This window comes from Ixodes scapularis, unplaced genomic scaffold, assembly GCF_016920785.2.
Source record: "Ixodes scapularis isolate PalLabHiFi unplaced genomic scaffold, ASM1692078v2 PGA_scaffold9__187_contigs__length_104089568, whole genome shotgun sequence".
Classification (NCBI taxonomy): Eukaryota; Metazoa; Arthropoda; class Arachnida; order Ixodida; family Ixodidae; genus Ixodes; species Ixodes scapularis.
The window spans coordinates 101,374,844-101,392,469 of NW_024609884.1; the positions used below are offsets into that span (position 1 = coordinate 101,374,844).

At 44.1% G+C, this 17,626-nt stretch overlaps 1 protein-coding gene across 2 annotated transcripts in view; it reads left to right on the forward strand.

Moving 5' to 3' along the window:
* Window positions 1-17,626, forward strand: part of LOC8043712 (inositol-trisphosphate 3-kinase homolog) — a 76,264-nt gene that overhangs the window by 13,809 nt on the left and 44,829 nt on the right. Inside the window, exons 1-4 of one of the 2 annotated variants that reach the window (XM_029971269.4) lie at window positions 5,382-5,512; window positions 5,653-5,913; window positions 5,998-6,082; window positions 11,829-11,975. In XM_029971269.4, coding sequence (XP_029827129.2) covers window positions 5,432-5,512; window positions 5,653-5,913; window positions 5,998-6,082; window positions 11,829-11,975 — 574 coding nt within the window. In that variant the 5' untranslated portion in view covers window positions 5,382-5,431. Of the gene's footprint in view, window positions 1-5,381; window positions 5,513-5,652; window positions 5,914-5,997; window positions 6,083-11,828; window positions 11,976-17,626 lie in introns of those variants that run through there. The other variant, XM_029971270.3, reaches the window with a different exon arrangement.

Consider the following 17,626-nt stretch of genomic DNA (forward strand, 5'->3'; position numbering starts at 1 on the left):
TTGGAGCTCCAACAGACCCGGTACATTTATGGCGGCAAGCCCCGTGGAGGGCTAAAAGGAGCAACGAGCCGTTGATGGGGCTGTAGGGGAAGCGACCGTCAACGCGAGCCGATTGGCCAGTCGCTTGGCCACCCAAGCCAGGATCGGGGACGTCATGAAGGAGGTTATTTTTTCTTGTTTGGGTCATTTTAATTTGCCCATAACCTTTAAAATAAAGCAAATTTCTAGAAAAGTTTCACGAAGTTGCTGCGTTCAGTGCGCTCAGGTTCGGTGCAACTAACAACCAGTCAAAAGGCTGTTGCAGGGCCCCTTTAAAAGGAAACTGAAGTGGTTCTGTATTTAGGAAAAAACACTTGCATCGGCTTTATTTGTCCTCCAGGATTACGAATATAAAAATTATATTTCAGGTTGAGGTGCCAAGTAGCCGCCACAACAGCGCTTTCACAATAGCGCTGAAGCCCCTCCTTGCCGCCGGGTTCGGTGCGAGCACGGAATCGTGACGTAGATATCAACATTTCCGCACCTTCCGCAAGTCTTACCTGAGCAGTCCAAAGCGCTGCACACATTCCTTCACAAGCGGTACGTGCTAGGCAGCTGAAACCTATGACGACGCACCCGGCGGTTGGTTTTTCTCGCGTCTATTGATACGTTCGGGTCAAGTGCTTGTGATTTTGAAATTCACAGGACAAAGATGCACCAGAATTCACGTAAAACTCCTTTTTTTTTTTTTCAAAGGGGAACTGGAGATTTTTCGACCTACCCCAACTAACTATATTTTCGGAATTACCGGCCTTTACTTTTTCTATTATGTTATTTAGTATCGCGAAATTCAGAGTACTTATTGTGAAATCGGCAAGAGAGAATAATGTCAAAACCAACATTCAAATATACCCGAGTTTTTCGGTGCGGTCACCTCAGGGGAAGGCAGGCTTGCAGGTCTAGCAGACAGTCTAAAAATGGACTATGCCGGGCATTTGTTTCGTGCTGCGGTGTGGGTGCTGGAGCGAGCTTCCAGAGCATTCATTTGACACCATGAAACTGCTTGGAATCAGTTGGGAACCAAGTTTACAATCCAAAGAGTGAACCCCGCGGGAACAATGGTCCCTGCACGCCTTTTGGTCTGCCGCGTAGTGCAACGGAGGCTTGACGCAAGCCTGCGCGCTCCTCCAGGGTGGAATCTCGTAGTGTACATAATGGCTATATGCAGCCCTATGCAAAAGCCAGAAAAACTACCTTTTAGGGACAGGGCCCAACGTTCAACGTATGACGACTTCCAGAATGATGAAGAAATAATCAACCAGGGGCAAGCCGACGCACATGTTATGCCCTATTCTCTTCCTGTGGTGGCTCTTGTAACAATATTGGTCGGAAGTCATTTGAGACGCTGTCTGCCTACTTCCTTCTGTCCCTTCGACTTTTTAAAGGGGCCCTGCAAGGACTTTTTTACTGGTTTTTAATTTGCACCGAACCTGAGCGCACTGAACGTAGTAACTTAATGAAACCTTTCTTTTCTCGAATTTAGCTTTAAAAGATGTAGGCAAATTGAAATTACAAAAACAAGCAAAAAATAACCTTCTTCATGACGTCCTTGTTGAGTGGCCGTGAACTAGAGGAGGGATAGCGAGCTCAGCGAGCACTCACGGCTGCCGCACTCCGTGTCGACGCCTCGAGAGGGCGCCACTAAAGCATGTTCTGCATAGGCTGTATGAAGCGGGCGGCTAGGGCGGCTCGTATTGCATTTTCTGCGCGATCAAACACTAATTCGGCATGGCACTTCATTGTCCACAAACGACAGCAAACACGGGGTAAAGATCAGTTCAGAAAAGGAGCCACTTCGCGCTGCCATACCACCAAAGGGCCAAACCGCAAGCGAAAGCTGCTCGCCGAAGGCCTTCAGAACGCTCACAACCGGTCAGATCCTTCACTGCAGCGCCGTCGCGTACATCCGGGACCTTGCCGCTGGTCGGTGCCTGGTCCCACTACACCTTTCTAAGCCGCCTTTTCCACTGCTTGGTGGCGGGTATGTCGACGGGTCCTTTCTTGTTTTCGTACTTTATAAACTGCATTTGTTTCTTTTATTATCTAAAATGCTGAACAAAAACTACTTTTATAAATAATTGAAACGGCTCGCGCCACTTATATTTTGTATTTCGACTAAAAAGAAGCTTTTAGCGGCTCTGACCGGTAAGCCCAGGACCAAAGACGTCGCATATCGCGCGCTTTTGGTACCGCCGGTCGCCCCCGTCGGTGGAGGAGGTTTCCGCGTCGTTCGGTTGAAATATGACGCACTGCTATTTAGTTACTTTCTCTGTGCCCGCTGGCTTGCCCGAACCCCCAGAGAAGTGGAAACCGCAAAAAAGGTAGACGCTTAAATATGATTGCAGGGCCCCTTTAAGTTTCCTTCCCGGTCTCGGTGTTTAAACAGGATAGAAAGATGTGCGTGCATAGCTCGAACATAGCTCGTAAGAAAAGCTGTGAATCATATAAAAAAACATCACAATTAATACGCACCAACTCGCCTGCACATTGAGTTTTTTTTTTTTTTTTTTTTGCTGCACGTAGTCCATGGACTGAATCCGCAATCCTCGAAGATGGGCCCACTGGTGAGCGGAAGTCTTGGACACTCGTCACCGTAAGGTTGCAAGGTTGTCCGTTGTTATACACTCAACCTTGCTTTACACGAAAGAACTGGGAGTGTCTCTGAAAGTAGCAACTTCCTTGACGTACGGTAGTATTTGCTGTCACTACAGTCAGCAGAGATCTAATACTCAATATACCCTGCTGCGTTTGTATCCTGGGGGTCCATTACCTGTGGCAGTCAAAGGTATGGGCACGCGCTCTCCTCCTAGCAAATTCCACAGAAAGTTGAGCCCGAGTATAGGGGCGGAGTGGGACCAGTGTTTGTTTCAGCACCATCCTTTTTCTTGCTTGTGTTTTTTCCTATCCAGGCATTTCCGCCATGGTGTTTCTAGATAAGAGCGCACACATGGACTTCAGCCATGCTTTTTCGTGGTAGCAGGACAAAACAAAAAGAAGAGAACCAGAACTAGTTTTTGTACGAATAGATCCCCGCTATCTTTTGAGCCCTCGACTTGCCTTGTTTGTGCAAAACAAGGCAAGTGGAGCGCTTAAATTAGCGGTTAAGACAGAAGATAGTTCGAAAGACAGCTCGAGTAAAAGAAAATGTCCATCAAAATTTTCTTTTAGCTCAGCTTTCTTTTGCAAGAAACTTGCTGTGGCGGCATATTATGCATTTTGATTAGGGCCTATTTTTATTGCGAACGGCTCCATTAGAGATTCCACAAACTTTTTGCGAACCTGAGGTTTGAAGGTAGAACCAAGGGGTTCAAAAGATTCGCTAAGTTCCCAAACGTCGAACTTAGTGCATAAAAAAACCAATGATTTTCAAACTTTCGTATTTTTGGTGCTTAGAAATTTGCTTGTTTTTGAACTTTAAATTTTTCGTGCTATGGAATTCAACATTTTCTAACTTTCGAGCTTACCTTGCTAAGAAACTCGACGATTTTCAAATTTGCAAACCTGCTAAGTTCAGAAGTTCGACAAACTTTAACATTTTGCACAAATGATAGACGAAGTTCGAACCAAGTTCACCCCCACTGGTTCGAGGCAACAAATAAAAGACACAAGATGTCAATGTGTTAAGTGGAGTTGGGATTGCACTAGAGTCTTACTTAACTGATCGTGCCACAAACAACTCACTTGTAAAGCGCTGAATGTTAACTATGGGGTGGTCTAGACCTTTTTCTTTTGACTTGCGCACAGAACCTCTCGTACGCACAACTCCGTAGGTTGCCCCGAGGTGGGCCAACAGATCCCTGATCTGCATGCTTGAAATTCCACTGAGGCGATTCGCTGGGAGCGTCCTTCGTAAAATTAGTTGTTCTTGAACGCAAGTCTTTCGCTGTAGCGCCACTGCGCTACAGCGAACGCCGGATCGGCGTTTTCTTCATTATCATTAGTAACCGGCTGCATTTTAGAGCGGCCAATATCTTGGTTCATCGAAGAAGTTCCAGGCAGCGGCAATATATATGGTTAGCCCGATAACAACTGGTCATGATCTGACCAGCTATATTTTAAAATTCCCCGTGGTCCTCTAATTTAGTCTGGTTGTATTCTCAGTCTTGGCGTGTGTCGGGTGCTGTGCCTGTGTTCACTGTTTTCTGCATCCCACGGGTCATCTCGCCAAAAATAAACTCCCTGGCAACTAAAAAAATTCGGGAAGCCTGGATGTCTTTATGTGCATGCGTAGGACTGTATATTTACTGTCTTATGCCAGCATTGCATTTAGGCGACGTTTGATCGGATTGCTTCTAGTTCGAAAATAAGTAGGAAGTATGTTCACCTGACTCCCTCAGGGCTTTTTGATGAACTGTTCAACCAGTTCAAAGCTTGTTTCATAAGTTACGACAAATAACGAGTAATACAGGCAGTACCGTCAGTGCCACAACACTAAGGAGTATATTCTTGGTATAAGAAAAATGGGCAACGTTTTTAGTAAAATTTGTACCACATTTCACAATGCTTTTAGATGAATTCATGAAAACTTAGTTTGAAACTGCGTAATTTAATCTCCATTCATGAAATTCACAGACTTTAAACTTAAAATCGAAACCTTCGAACTTGTACCTCGAAAAAATTTGAGGTGTTTGAATTTTTTAAACATGAATGTTCAATGAATTCGAAATGTTCAAATAGTTCGAACAATCTGTAAAAAAATTTAAAATCTTAGAACTCAAACTTTCAGAAACCTTGACATTTTTTAATTATTCCGATTCATACCTCAGCGGGGTTCAAAAGTTGCAAACTTTTTAAATTCGAACCTTAGCAAGGTTAGAAATTTTCAAGCCTTTCCAAGTCGAACTTCAGGAGGTTCGCGGCATCCATAGGCTTCATTCTTAATTCCATGTATGCGAGCCTTAGTGGAGTCTTATGCTCGCACGCTTTGGGTTGGTTCCCCCGATTTGGTCATCTCACCGAGTAACCTTGCATCTATGCGGTGCCTCGATGCTCATGTCACTCGTTTCCCTTTGGTCTTGCATCGTTGTGTCGGCAAAAGGTTGCACGGCCATCTTTTCCTCGGTCAACGTGCGGTTTTGAAATAACCTGGCATTTCTTTCACTGTGCTGACGAAACTGTTGGGGCCTCCGCAAACTAATGTAATATCACTTGAACGTTTTCCATGTTTCTATTGTTCGTCCGCGAGACAATGCCGTCGATTGTCAGCCGATTGCATTTAGCACCATCGGCAAAAGACCCCCTTTAGATAGAGGAAAGATAGCGACGAACAGAGGCGTATCTGCGCACGGCCGTGGATCACGTGTACTCTTCGTAGTCGAGCCAAGACCACCTGCCCTTACTTGGTACAGTTGTGCCCTACGCCTGCCAAAGACGCATTCGTAGTCCATCTTGGATGGGCTGCAGTACGAGCTTACCGTTTGATGCGGTGCCCGCTTTGACAATGCTTGTTTGTGGTTGCGACTGTTTGCACCCAGTAAGACCTTCCTAGCAGTTATCACCCTGTTTGATTTTAGTTGATTTAACCTACTCGTGTCTTGGGATGCTCTTTTGGTCAGCAAAGACTGATTGAACAGTGAAGCATTCTCACGTGTGAAAACTTGTTCCTCGCCCTAGGCTGCCTCAGCCGGAGACATTAAGGCTAAGGAGTTGACCAGCATCCTCCAGGAGAAGAGGAAGAATCTAAGCGAGGGAACTTCAAAAAATCCAAAGAAAGTGCCAAAGCGATGGAAACAGTTCAGCAAGAGTGTGTTTGGTTCCAGAAAGTCTGTGGAGGTTGGCCCCAATGGCCTCTATGTGAACACAGCCTCCCTGGATGAACTAAATCTTGAGAATGTGGAGCCACAGGATCTCAGCCTGCTTCAGCTGCTAGCATTGGTAAGTGCCTTTCTCGAATACCTTGGTATGTTTATGCAGCTGCTAGTAACAGACGCTCTCTGCAATCACTCGCTATACTTTCAGAATGCGCTGGACTTGACAGCACCCGCCAGCGATATCTTGCTGAAAAACAGGACCAACACATGGGTCCAGCTTTCAGGCCATGAAGGTTAGTTTTTTATTTGACTTCCTACATGGCATCTTCCTGCCAGTGTTGTTCCCGTTACCGAAAAAAAGTATCGAAATAGCGTTACTCGTTAGTTTGGTAAAAAGTAACGCGTTATCGAGCTACGTTACTCTTTTGCAAACGTAACGATATACCGTTACCGTTACTTTTCAAAAATAACGAACGTTAGTCTTACGTTACTTTTACGTTACTTTTCTGTTCGAGTACATAAGTTTGGCAGAGACGTATGATAAGCCTCCTTAACAGACTTGGATAAAGATAAAAATTAACAGAGTGGTTTCATAGTGTTTTGATGCGCGAAGCAGCTTAATTTTCGGCAGGAAGATTAGGCATTGAAACTGTAAATCACCTGACTCTGTCTCCTTTAGTTGATACATTTCATTTAGATCTGCTGGCCATGGCGACGGACTTTCGTTAATCATGCCCATCTCAAGCACAGAATGAGTCGGATATGTTAGTCAATCGGCTTTTATAAACTACAGCATGCGAACGAGGACTGCTGGAACACACGACCAGCCAACCAACACCCCTCATCTGTACGCCGGTTTTAGGAACAGTCCGGTTCATACTATTACCAGAGACTGATTTACTTCATTATCTGGAACAAGACACCGGTTACCAGCACACTGGCTATAATCACTTGCTGCCTCTTACCAGTTCAGTTCAGTTTATTGTACCTCAAAGGCATTTCAAATGAAATGCATTACATGAGGGGGGATCAAATGACATATACAGATGGCAAAAAAGTGACGACAAGGTAAATAATACGAAAACGCAAAAAGAAAACAAAAAACTACAAACTCATAGGACAGATATCAGAACATAACATGTATAAAAATAATTAACAGATAAACATGTTAAGGATCAACGCTTTTCAGGTGTGCCTTGCATAGTTCACGGAATGTCTTAGGGTTAGATTCACGTACTATGGATTCAGGAAGGGAATTCCAGTTAGTAACAGCGAGAGAAAATGGGGAATTTTGGAATTTATTAGTTCTGGCGAATAGAGGTTTAATTTTTAGGCTGTGGTCATGACGCAAGGAGATGTGAGGTGATGGGTGACAGTTGGTGTTTCGAAAATCAGAAGAGGAATAGTAAGTTTTGGGAAAAAGGACAAGACGAGCAAGTTGAGTTCTCTGAGATAGAGCGCATAGGTCGAGGTTGAATTTTAGTGCAGTTACGCTTGACGTTCGCGAGTAGTCGTGTGTTATAAAACGTGAGGCATTGTTTTGCACCGATTCGAGTTTAGTAATGAGATATGATTGATGAGACCACCAAATAAAGTTGGCGTAGTCCAATTTTGATCGGACGAAAGTCTTATAGGCAGTTAGTTTAACACAACGGGGAGTGGGGTATAGGTTACGTTTGATGTATCCTAGAGATCTGCATGCACTAGCCACTACATTGCCAATATGAGTATTCCAAGTTAGGTCATCAGAAAATGTTACGCCTAAATATTTGTAAGTTGGTACTTTTTCGAGAGGCAGTGTTAGTAAGGTGTAGTTACGTACAATAGGAGATCGCTGACCAGTGAATGTTAAAAGTTTGCTCTTGGTTACATTGACCTTCATCTGCCACGTGTTACACCAATGAGACAGAACATTTAGATCCTGCTGTAGTAGTAATGAATCTTCAGGGTTAGAGATGCGACAGTAAATTACGCAATCATCCGCGAAAAGCCTAATAGATGATGTTATCTGGTGAGGAAGATCGTTAATATATATAAGAAATAAAAGCGGACCGAGAACACTGCCCTGGGGGACGCCCGACAGTACAGGCAGGCTTGGTGATCTGGCATGCCCAAGGTGAACAGCTTGCTTAGGGTTAGTTAAGAATTCAGCTATCCAGAGTATAAGAGATGGATGGATGTGAAGTTCAGAAAGTTTGTATAGAAGTCGCTGGTGAGGGACCGTGTCAAATGCTTTAGAGAAGTCGATGAAGATGGCGTCAGTGGGTTTAGAGGAGTGAAAATTGTTATGCAAATCTGTTACAAACTCAAAAAGCTGGGTTTCGCATGAATATCCCGACCTGAAACCATGTTGGTTGTTACATATTAATTTATTTTCCGACAAATAGTTCATGATGTGGGAGTAGACGACATGTTCAAAAATTTTGCATGGCACACTTGTCAGCGATATAGGTCTATAATTGGAGTAGTCCTGCTTGTTTCCGGATTTAAAAATAGGTAGAACTCTCCCGAATCTCCAGTCCTCCGGGAGGGTCGCCGAGTCAAACGATCGTTGAAACAGTCTACAAAGAAGATAAGATGATATGTGCTTTCTTATTTTGAGAAGTTTAGGGCAAATATTGTCGTCGCCAGGGGCTGAGCTGCGGGAGAGTTTTTCGATTGCATTCAGGATACCATTTCGGTCAAAGACAATAGCTTCACAAGAAATGTTAAGTGGTCTACAGATCGGATCACAGAATACTAGAAAGTCTTCTACGGTGAACACGGACGAAAAATAGTTGTTCAAAACGGTAGCTGATTAAATGTTTGTTAATACTTCGTTGAGGTCGTTGCTCAGCTTAGGGAGAGAGTCATCCTTCTTTGGACATATTGTTTTCCAAAATTTCCGAGGGTTGGTTAATAGTAAATTTAGCAGGTCTTGCTTGAAGTATTTGTTCTTTGCCTTTTTTATGCTATTTTTGAATTCCCTAAAACAGTCCAAGTACTTTGACATATCAGATACAAGGTTGGTTTTTTTAGCTTTGGCAAAGAGACGCTTTTTTTATTAGTTAATTTTCTGAGTGTATTCGTAAACCAGGGTTGATCAGCATTCGTTTTTAACACAATTTGAGGCACAAATCGAGACATCAACTGCTTAAATTCGTCTTTTAGTAATTTCCAGTTTGCTCCACAGATCTTCCATAAAAATGGTGTTCGTATTCTGAAGCAAACTGCTTAAAAGCGTCGTTTAGGGCACATTCGTTAACCTTGCTGTACACATTGATGAGTTTAGGACTTATCTTTCTAGTTAATAATGGCAAAGACATTTCAACTAAAACAGTGTTACGATCGCTGATCCTGTCAAGAATACGAACTGACCGCACATCGTCCGCACTCGAGGTGAAAACAAGGTCCAAAACAGAATGTAACCGTGTGGGTTCGTTTACAATTTGAGCGAGGCCATAGCTATGCATCAGGTTAATAAAATTTAAAGCTTCTGCACCAACCGCACAAAAGGTAAGACCAATGCCCCCCTTGCAATTTACAACTGGGTAATTAAAATCCCCGCCAAAAATAATGGTACTACCGGGAAATAAAGAAAAAACGTGCTCCATAGAAACGTACAGTTTATCAACGAAAGTATTGTCACGGCCAGGAGGGCGATAACAGGCGCCAACGATAACTGGAAAGAAAGGATGATCTAAGCGTACCCACAAAGCTTCAAGGTCACAATCTACAGAAATAAGTGATGCATTCATGGCTTTACTGATAGCAATAAGTACGCCGCCACCGCGGGAACGTGTGCGGTCGTTACGAAACAAATGAAATGATTGACTAAGAAGAACCTCGCCATCGCTAATCTCCGGCTTTAACCACGTTTCAGTTCCCAGCACAATCTGAGCACCTGAATCATGCACAGTTGACAAAAAATATCTTGTTTAGGCAGAAGACTGCGAAAGTTCGCGACAAGTACACAGATATCAACACAATCCTGCCTAGCTATTTTTCTAGACTGTCACGTCATCGCTTGACTTACAGCTTGCAATTTTTGAACTAAAATAACTTCATCATACTCGGGACAATAAACGTACTGCTTTCCACCGACATAAAGTTTGTCGTACACAAGTGTCACTTTTATGTTTTGATTTCTGAACTGCGCACTCAAATGCCACAGTTTGCTCCGGTGGTGGCAAACCCTAGGCGAAAAGTCTTCTGAGATAGAGACCTTAAGTGAAGGCGAGTGTTTGAGTTTGTTTGCGTTATTCAGTACGTTCTGTTTTACTCTGAAGTCAATAAAACGCACCACAATCGGTCGGGCTGTCACCCCCTGCTTCCGGCCAACGCGGTGGGCACGTTCACTCTCCCGGTTCTATACCCAAGTAATCCTTGATGAAGCCTCTCAAACAATTAGCCGTATCCTCCCACGTTTCATTTGGTTCTTCTGAGATACCCCTGACTAATAAGTTATTTCGTCTCATTCTGTTATTTAAATCATCGATACTAGAGTCAAGGGTGCAGATTTTATCATGCGAGTAACGGACGTCTCTTTGGACGCCACTGATGGTATGCTCAACCACGGCGAGTCTGTCCTTAATGGCGCTAATCTCCTGCATTTGTTTCTCTAGAGTACATACCTTCAGTTTTAGTTCATTAATTTCAGAACTGATAGAGTCCAGTCTCTTTCGGGTTTCGTTTTGGTGTTTTTCAGCAGTAGATGCTGAAAAACACCAGCAGTAGCTCTTAATTTTTCTGCGAAAAAAAAAAAGAAAGGTTTCGTGGCTGTAAGTTTTCTTTCCAGGTTTAAAACTTCTTTTTATTTTTTTATCATGACCTTAGGGAATTAAACACTAATCAAGCGAAAGATTCTTCTGTGTACAAAAGTGGGTCAGGAACTTTAAGGCAGCGAGGGGGAGAACGAGGGTAAAAATATTCCACAAAGGTTTTTTTTTTTTTTTTTTTTTAAACTGGAGAAATTAGCAAATCGCTTCGCCACTATAGTCAGTTACAGGTTAAGAAGGTAGCGGCAAATACCCCTCAAAGGGAATCAGATATCCCTCCGCCACCTCCGCACCCAATAGCGTTCCACCGCTTCCGTGACGTCGCGGCCAACGCGCGAGGAAGGGCTTGCCTTTCTGTACATATTTGCTTTATCTTTCGACTTTGACTTAGCATTGTGGAAGGCACGAGAGGGAGATTAGAGTTCTCCCCCACCGACGGAAACAAATACGACTTTCGGGGATTAGCTTCCCCCCCGATGGATACAAAGGCTGCTTCCAGGGGCTCGGTTCCCCCTCCAATGAATACAAAGGTCGCTCTCTTAAAAAGTGGGATCGGAGACAAGTGGGAATCCATTGAAGCGGAACAAGGAGCGTTTCCAGTGAACTCTTCTTTCGACTGCGGAGAGATTTGAAACGGGCGCATCACGCTTGTGGGAGGAGCTTCTCCTACCTTCTTGACTTGTAACCGACTATAGTTGTCCACTGTCGTAAACGGATGTCTCTCCACGGCTCCCGTCCCTCCCCCCCCCCCCCCCCCCCCCGCTGTCCACTTCTGCTGCACAAAGCAGGGGGGGGGGGAGAGGAGGGAGGGGAGGAGGCTGTAACGCAGTCGTTCGTTCAAGCCTTGTGGGTGTTCACACTATGAAAAAAAAAGAAAAAGGATGATGAACGGAATTAGCTGGTAGCCGAAGGTTTTTTCGCCTTCGAGAAGTGAGTTTTCTTTTTGTTTTTTGTTTTTTTTTACTTGACTGTGACGGATGCTGGTTCCGCGCAGCGATAAGCTGGTGCAGGATTTTGAGACAAGCTCGTGCAGGATTTCACCAGTTCTGGTCAAAAGTAACGAGTAACGAGTAACGAAATTTGACAGCCGATACCGTAAAAAAGTAACGGAAATACTTTACGCGGTAGTCATTCAGATTACTAACGAGTACGTTACTGCGTTAGCGAAAAATGTAACGCGCTACCAGTAACGTCGTTACTAGTAACGCGTTACCTCCAACACTGCTTCCTGCACTTAACTGTGGTATATCTGACAGTGCCCTAAAACTGTTCTTAAATTCAGGTGCTTTTGCCCGGGCTGGACCTGGCACCATCTGGAAAAAATGCACGGGGGACAACAGAGAGCTCCAAGCCTACAAGTCTCTAATGAAGGACGAGCTAGCTGACATGGTCCCCAAGTTCTATAGGGACATCGACTACCACGGCCAACGTATCCTTCATTTGTTCGGAAGAGATGGCACTGTTTTATGTTACAAAACCGCTGTTTCTCGACTTGCATGTCAAGAAAACACAGTGTTTGCTCCAGTGTTGCGGAATGGGCACCACCATTCCATTCTAGCTCTATTCCGGGGAACTAGAGTTTCTGACAATTCCCCATTCCTGCTCCTGGATTTGGCTGAACCCTACCATTCCATTCCTTTAATTCCTAAATGTGAAAAATTAGCTTTTTGTGTTCCTGGAAAAAGCAGGATAAAGCTGATGGTATAAAACGCAGAGACAACTGCAAATATTCGCGAAATGCGTTCCCAAAACAATCCTTCTACTAAGCTGAGCAGTGGTCGAAAGCGCTTCATGGCACTAGAGATATTGATTGCGAGATGAAGCGTAAAAGGCCGGCACTAAGCGCCAAAAAGTAAAACCACTAATTTTCCTCGCAAATGGACTGTCTACTCTCTACTTCTAGCAGATACATGGCCAGCGTGGTGTTTATTAGACAAGGCCTTAAAAATGTCTCCCAGAAAATTCCTTAAGAACGCCCACTCAAAATGAAGAGATAAATGTTGAAAAAAACATGGGATAGACTATCTTTGGGGGGCGGCCTAGAAAAGCTCACGTATGAATCTAAGAATAGAGCGTTCAATCAAGTGAAACACGTTCACTCAACTGAAGTAGGCTGGAATATGTGCTCACCCTGCACTTCACTAGCAGAATATATTGGTTTTAAATATAAAAACATCCTGGCAGCATGTCAGGCGTTGCCCGACGAAAACAAAATAAATGATTTCAATAGAACGCTAATTAAAAAAAGAGTGGAATGCAATAACGAAACCCTAGAAACTCCTGCTCGTTCCCAAACCGTGCAAGCGTTGCCTTACGTCTCAGTAGCGTGTCTGGCTTGCAACCGAAGAACTGTGGGTTCGAATCCTTCCTGAACTTTTTCAAGTTTTTTCTTTAAGGCAAATTAATTACTTTAAAAAGTGAAATCCTTTGATACATGCGGCGATTTTAATCCGCATTACATGTCATGTATTTTTAATCACTTTCATTCCACGGGTGGCGTCACGTTTCACGTGAGCATTGTGGGTTGTTTGAAATTCCGGCGCAAGGTCATGTGGCTGGGACGTCATGACCCTATCGACCAATCAGGATTTGTGCGGCACGCCACCGACGCCGGCTTTTCTGCCACGGCACTGATTTTCTGCGACACGAGCTTAACGCTACCGCATTAAAAATAGCGGAGGGAAATAAAACCAGTGTAGAAGGCTGCAGCTGGAGTAGTGTCTCGGTATTCATTTATGAATTACCTTTTATGTCGCATACCGGCACCGCATTGCCAAATTTTCCCATTTCACCATTTGTTTAAAAAGCAGTGGTTTCAATTCCAACCTTATTCGAACGGAAAATAAATATGAGGTTGTATTTACCCTATCCCGGCTACGTCAGAATTAAATATGGTAACACTTGCGCGACATGTGTTGACCAGTGGTAGTCCAGCCAACTTTGAGTTTGGAGCAATTTTTGGAACAGAAAAAAAAAAATCTTATGGATGGAAAAATTGTTTGTATAAAAAAAAAATCGTTTTTTTTTTTTTTTTGGGGGGGGGGGGGGGGGCTTTGGAGCAGCACACACGTAACTTTGGAGCGATTCGGTGCAGTTCCCTATTAGTGATACCGGCCTGCATCCATGCGATCAGTTACTTGGTGCCCATTAGAAACCCTGAATTCTGCAGTTATATGTTGTACGTAGTTGGGAACAGGTGAAGAGTAACGTGCAAGCTCCTCCCTCCTCTTTCCAATTTTGCAGAGCGAACACTGGAGAGGGCCTTTTGTCCCGCAGTCTTTCCAGTGATGCCCGCCCGGACATCACTGGAAAGATTGTGGCCATCTGCGGGCTGGATCGAGCGCGTCCGCGGGCCGGGGTTTCGACACCCTGCTCAAGAGGGAAATTAGCAGTAGACAAAGTCTTATCACGTGAAACGAGCAAATAATCAATACAAATATTCTAGGTTTTCCCTAATGTATATACATTGTAACGAGTTATGCGATCAAGGATTCAGATCATTTGACGTGAAAAAAGGCAACAATTCATAACCAAGCAGTCCCGACCGAGCATGCTAACAAAAGGGGAACCATGTGCAGGCACATTCGTATAAAACAGTAGGCTCACTCAATTTGCCTGCACCTCCTACACCGGCGCAGAAAAGTGTAGGGCAGTGTACTTCCGGTATGTGTATTGAGATAGGACCGGAAGTACACTGCCCTACCCTTTTGTGCACTGGTGCAGAAAGTACAGGGAAATCGAAGGGCCCTAGGGTCACGCTTCTGAACATAGGAGAAAAAAAAAAGAAAAAATAATTACTTGTGCTTGCTAATCTTCAGTAGTGCGCTTCGAAATGCAAGTACAACTGTTAAAACTGCGCTGCATTAGGAATGTCAGTAAAATTTGTGCGAACCCTGTGAAACAATTGTTTTCTGTGGCCATATATTTTGTATTTAAATCAAAGAATCATCACACAAGAAAGATCTATATCGACTGAACACGAGCAAAAAGCGGTGGTCTTCAAAGCAAATCGATGCGTTGAGATCTATTTCTACCTCCGACTTCGTTCGTTAGTTGTGTCATATCTTTTTTGCGATGAAATCGGAACGCAAAGGATAAAAACGAAAACTGAGAAAGTAATGTAGCATTGCAAGAAAATCAGATTGCGAATAAGCCAAAACAGCTCTTTCGCTAACGCAAAAAGCAACTTCTTTGCGTTGTTAAAATTTCTGTATTTTTTCTGCATTGTTTTCACTGATTGAAAGAATGCATAAAACAACCCGCCAGGTTTAAAAATGCATATAGTGATAAATAATCAATATTTTCTAGCTACAGTGATTTAGTCTTATGTAAATCAAATAAATCTAACTTAAATTTAATTTTTTTTAAATACTTTTTTTTTTTGTTTTACAGCAGAGCGACGAGATGATACTGTCAACCGTAAACAAAGGTTTAATTTTTTTTTTTTTTTTTTTTTTTGCATTTTAGTGGTTGCCATCAAAATTACTAGTGCGGTAGAAATTGCTCATTTGGGGCACAAACCTGTGCGATAAGTTTGACGAGCTTTTCTCCGGACTCGCACAAAAGTGGGCGAGCTTTTCTCCGGGATTCATTTTTGGTAATGCAACAACAAAGCCTTCTAAAAAAATAAGGCTCTAATCCACGCCGTGAAGGTGTTTTTTTATTTCGTTTAAAGAATACTGCGGCTCCCATCTGTGAGCCATAGCAGGGGTGGTTACATATTTCCTTGCTGTTATATGCTTACGAGCACTTTCTCGTGGCAGAAGCCTCAACAGAAATATTAAGTGACGGAAGGGTTGCCGTTTCATTAGACAAAGAATTCCATTCGTTAATTGCCCGAGTTAATTGCAGGTGATACCACAGCTAGGCTGTGGTATCACCTGCAACGATCCCACTATCCTATAGACCCTTTTTATGGCAAGCGCCACCAAATGGTGCTCCAGTCTTTGACGTCCCAGAAAACTTCCGGTTTATAATAGCAATGTACAAAGGCCAATGTGGATGAAAGGTTTAACTATACTAATTCTCCAGGTAAACGCCAAAAGAACGAAGGAGTGTGAGATCTGTTCGAACGTTTAGAGTATTCTTGTAAACCAATTTGCCTCCTCCAAGATGTAATACTGTACAGCCGAAGGCCCTCGTTAAATCTCCAACTTTGTTGTTCGTGTAGCATTTCTGCTTTCTGGCAGTGGTGACGTAAACAAGCTCAACAGGCTTGCAAAGATGGTGCGACCGGAAGTTGCTTGGGACAGAAGCGGCGGTTCATGTTTGTAAACAGCAAAAGGGTCTGTACCAAGCGATTGACGAAAGGAAAGTAAATGCACTGCACCAAAACTTTGTTTATATATGAAAGATTTCGTACGCTGCCGTTGCCGCGGCAGCTTATGCAACTGCAATCTTCACCGAGAAACGCATGCGGTGAGCACTACATGCTTCACATTGTTATCAGCAGCGCATTATCATCAATTATGTTTTCGGAGGCTTGTTTTGTGCTCGTTCTGTATTGAAGCGAATGCTGTGCTGTATGTTGTATGCATGATACATGCATTTTTTGCTTCAATCACTAAAGGTTTTTTTTTTTTTTTTTTCCGTGAGGACGCCGAGATGAAAAAAATCTGACCAACGAGTCATAGACAGCTTTGCTGTAAAAATGAATGATAAACACGGGGGCACCTGCTGCAAACTACGCGACGCGGGAACTGATACCGCAGATCGTCGACATGGCAGATTCGCGTTTCACGATGCGATAAACACGTGGTATTTCACTACGATTCCCTGAGCGGTTTGCAGCGGCAGAAGATTTGCGTTTCACGGTGCGAAGGACCCACGGAAACCCGCCGAAAACTCGCATCTCACGGGAACGGATACCGCAGATCGTGGACGCAGCAGATTCGTATTTCACGGTGCAATATACACGCGGGAACTCGTGTGTTACGGGAGCCTATATCGCGCACGCAGATCGTGGACAAAAACGCGGGAACCCACTATGAACTCGTTTCTCAGATGTACTGGTACCATAGATTGCACGGTCGATGCGAATGCCGTCGGACATTGCGTGACGTCTGACGGAAATCGGGGGGGTGGGCGATGTCTCGGAATTTTTATGTTATGGATATTTAGCCAGAAAAATGGGATGGGCAATCTCTCGGGGGAAGGCGTCCATACGGAACTGTACGGTAGTTCATGTGTGGTGCAAAAAAAGAAAATGTTTTGCTCTTGCTTCAAATCTCTGCACAACGCATCGTTAGTACGCTGTCAAAAGTGAGGTGCTAGCCCAAAATCTTCATGCACTGTGGCACGTTGCGGAATGGGCACCTCCATTCCATTCCTATTCCCTTCCGGGGAATTAGAGTTCCTGACAATTCCATTCCTTTCAACCCATTGAAGTGAAGACGCTGGGCCCATTCCCACTCCTGGAATTACTGAACTCCACCATTCCATTCCTGCAATTCCTAAACGTGAAAAACTGGCCGGTGACACCCACATTGTGTTACTGGAAAAAAGCAGCATAAAGCTGCTGACTTTATCAAATGTGGAGATGACTGCAAAAATATGCAAAAGCTTCCTCAAAGCAGTCATTCTACTAAGCCAAAGGGTGGTCGCAAAGAGCACTTCGAGGCACTTGGTGTCACTGCAAACATCGATCGCGCGATCAAGCGTAAAAGGCTCGTGAGTTGCAACAGACGGCAAAAATTAAAACCACCCATTTTCTTCGCAAATGGATCGTATACCCTCCACAGGTATATGGTTAGCGTTTTGTTTGTTTGATCAGCCTTAAAAATGTCTAGTTTGTGCGTGGTGTAAGAAGAAGCTATCTCTGCTTCCGGGCACAGAAAGAATCCGTGCTACCCGGCCCGGGCCCGGCCTGAGGCAGGCAACAATTCATGCTACCTGGCCCGGGCTTTCGGTTTGGCCCGGCCCCGTCCAAAGCTCTACCACATTTATCCTCGAAGGAGTTGGTGAAACCGTCAAGTCGTCAGATGTGACTGACGTGACGCTGTTTCAAGAGCCACTTTGACCATGCATTAGTGTTGCACCAGCAGGCCGTAGGCCCTAGCTGAAGGTTGAAAGAGCTTGCAT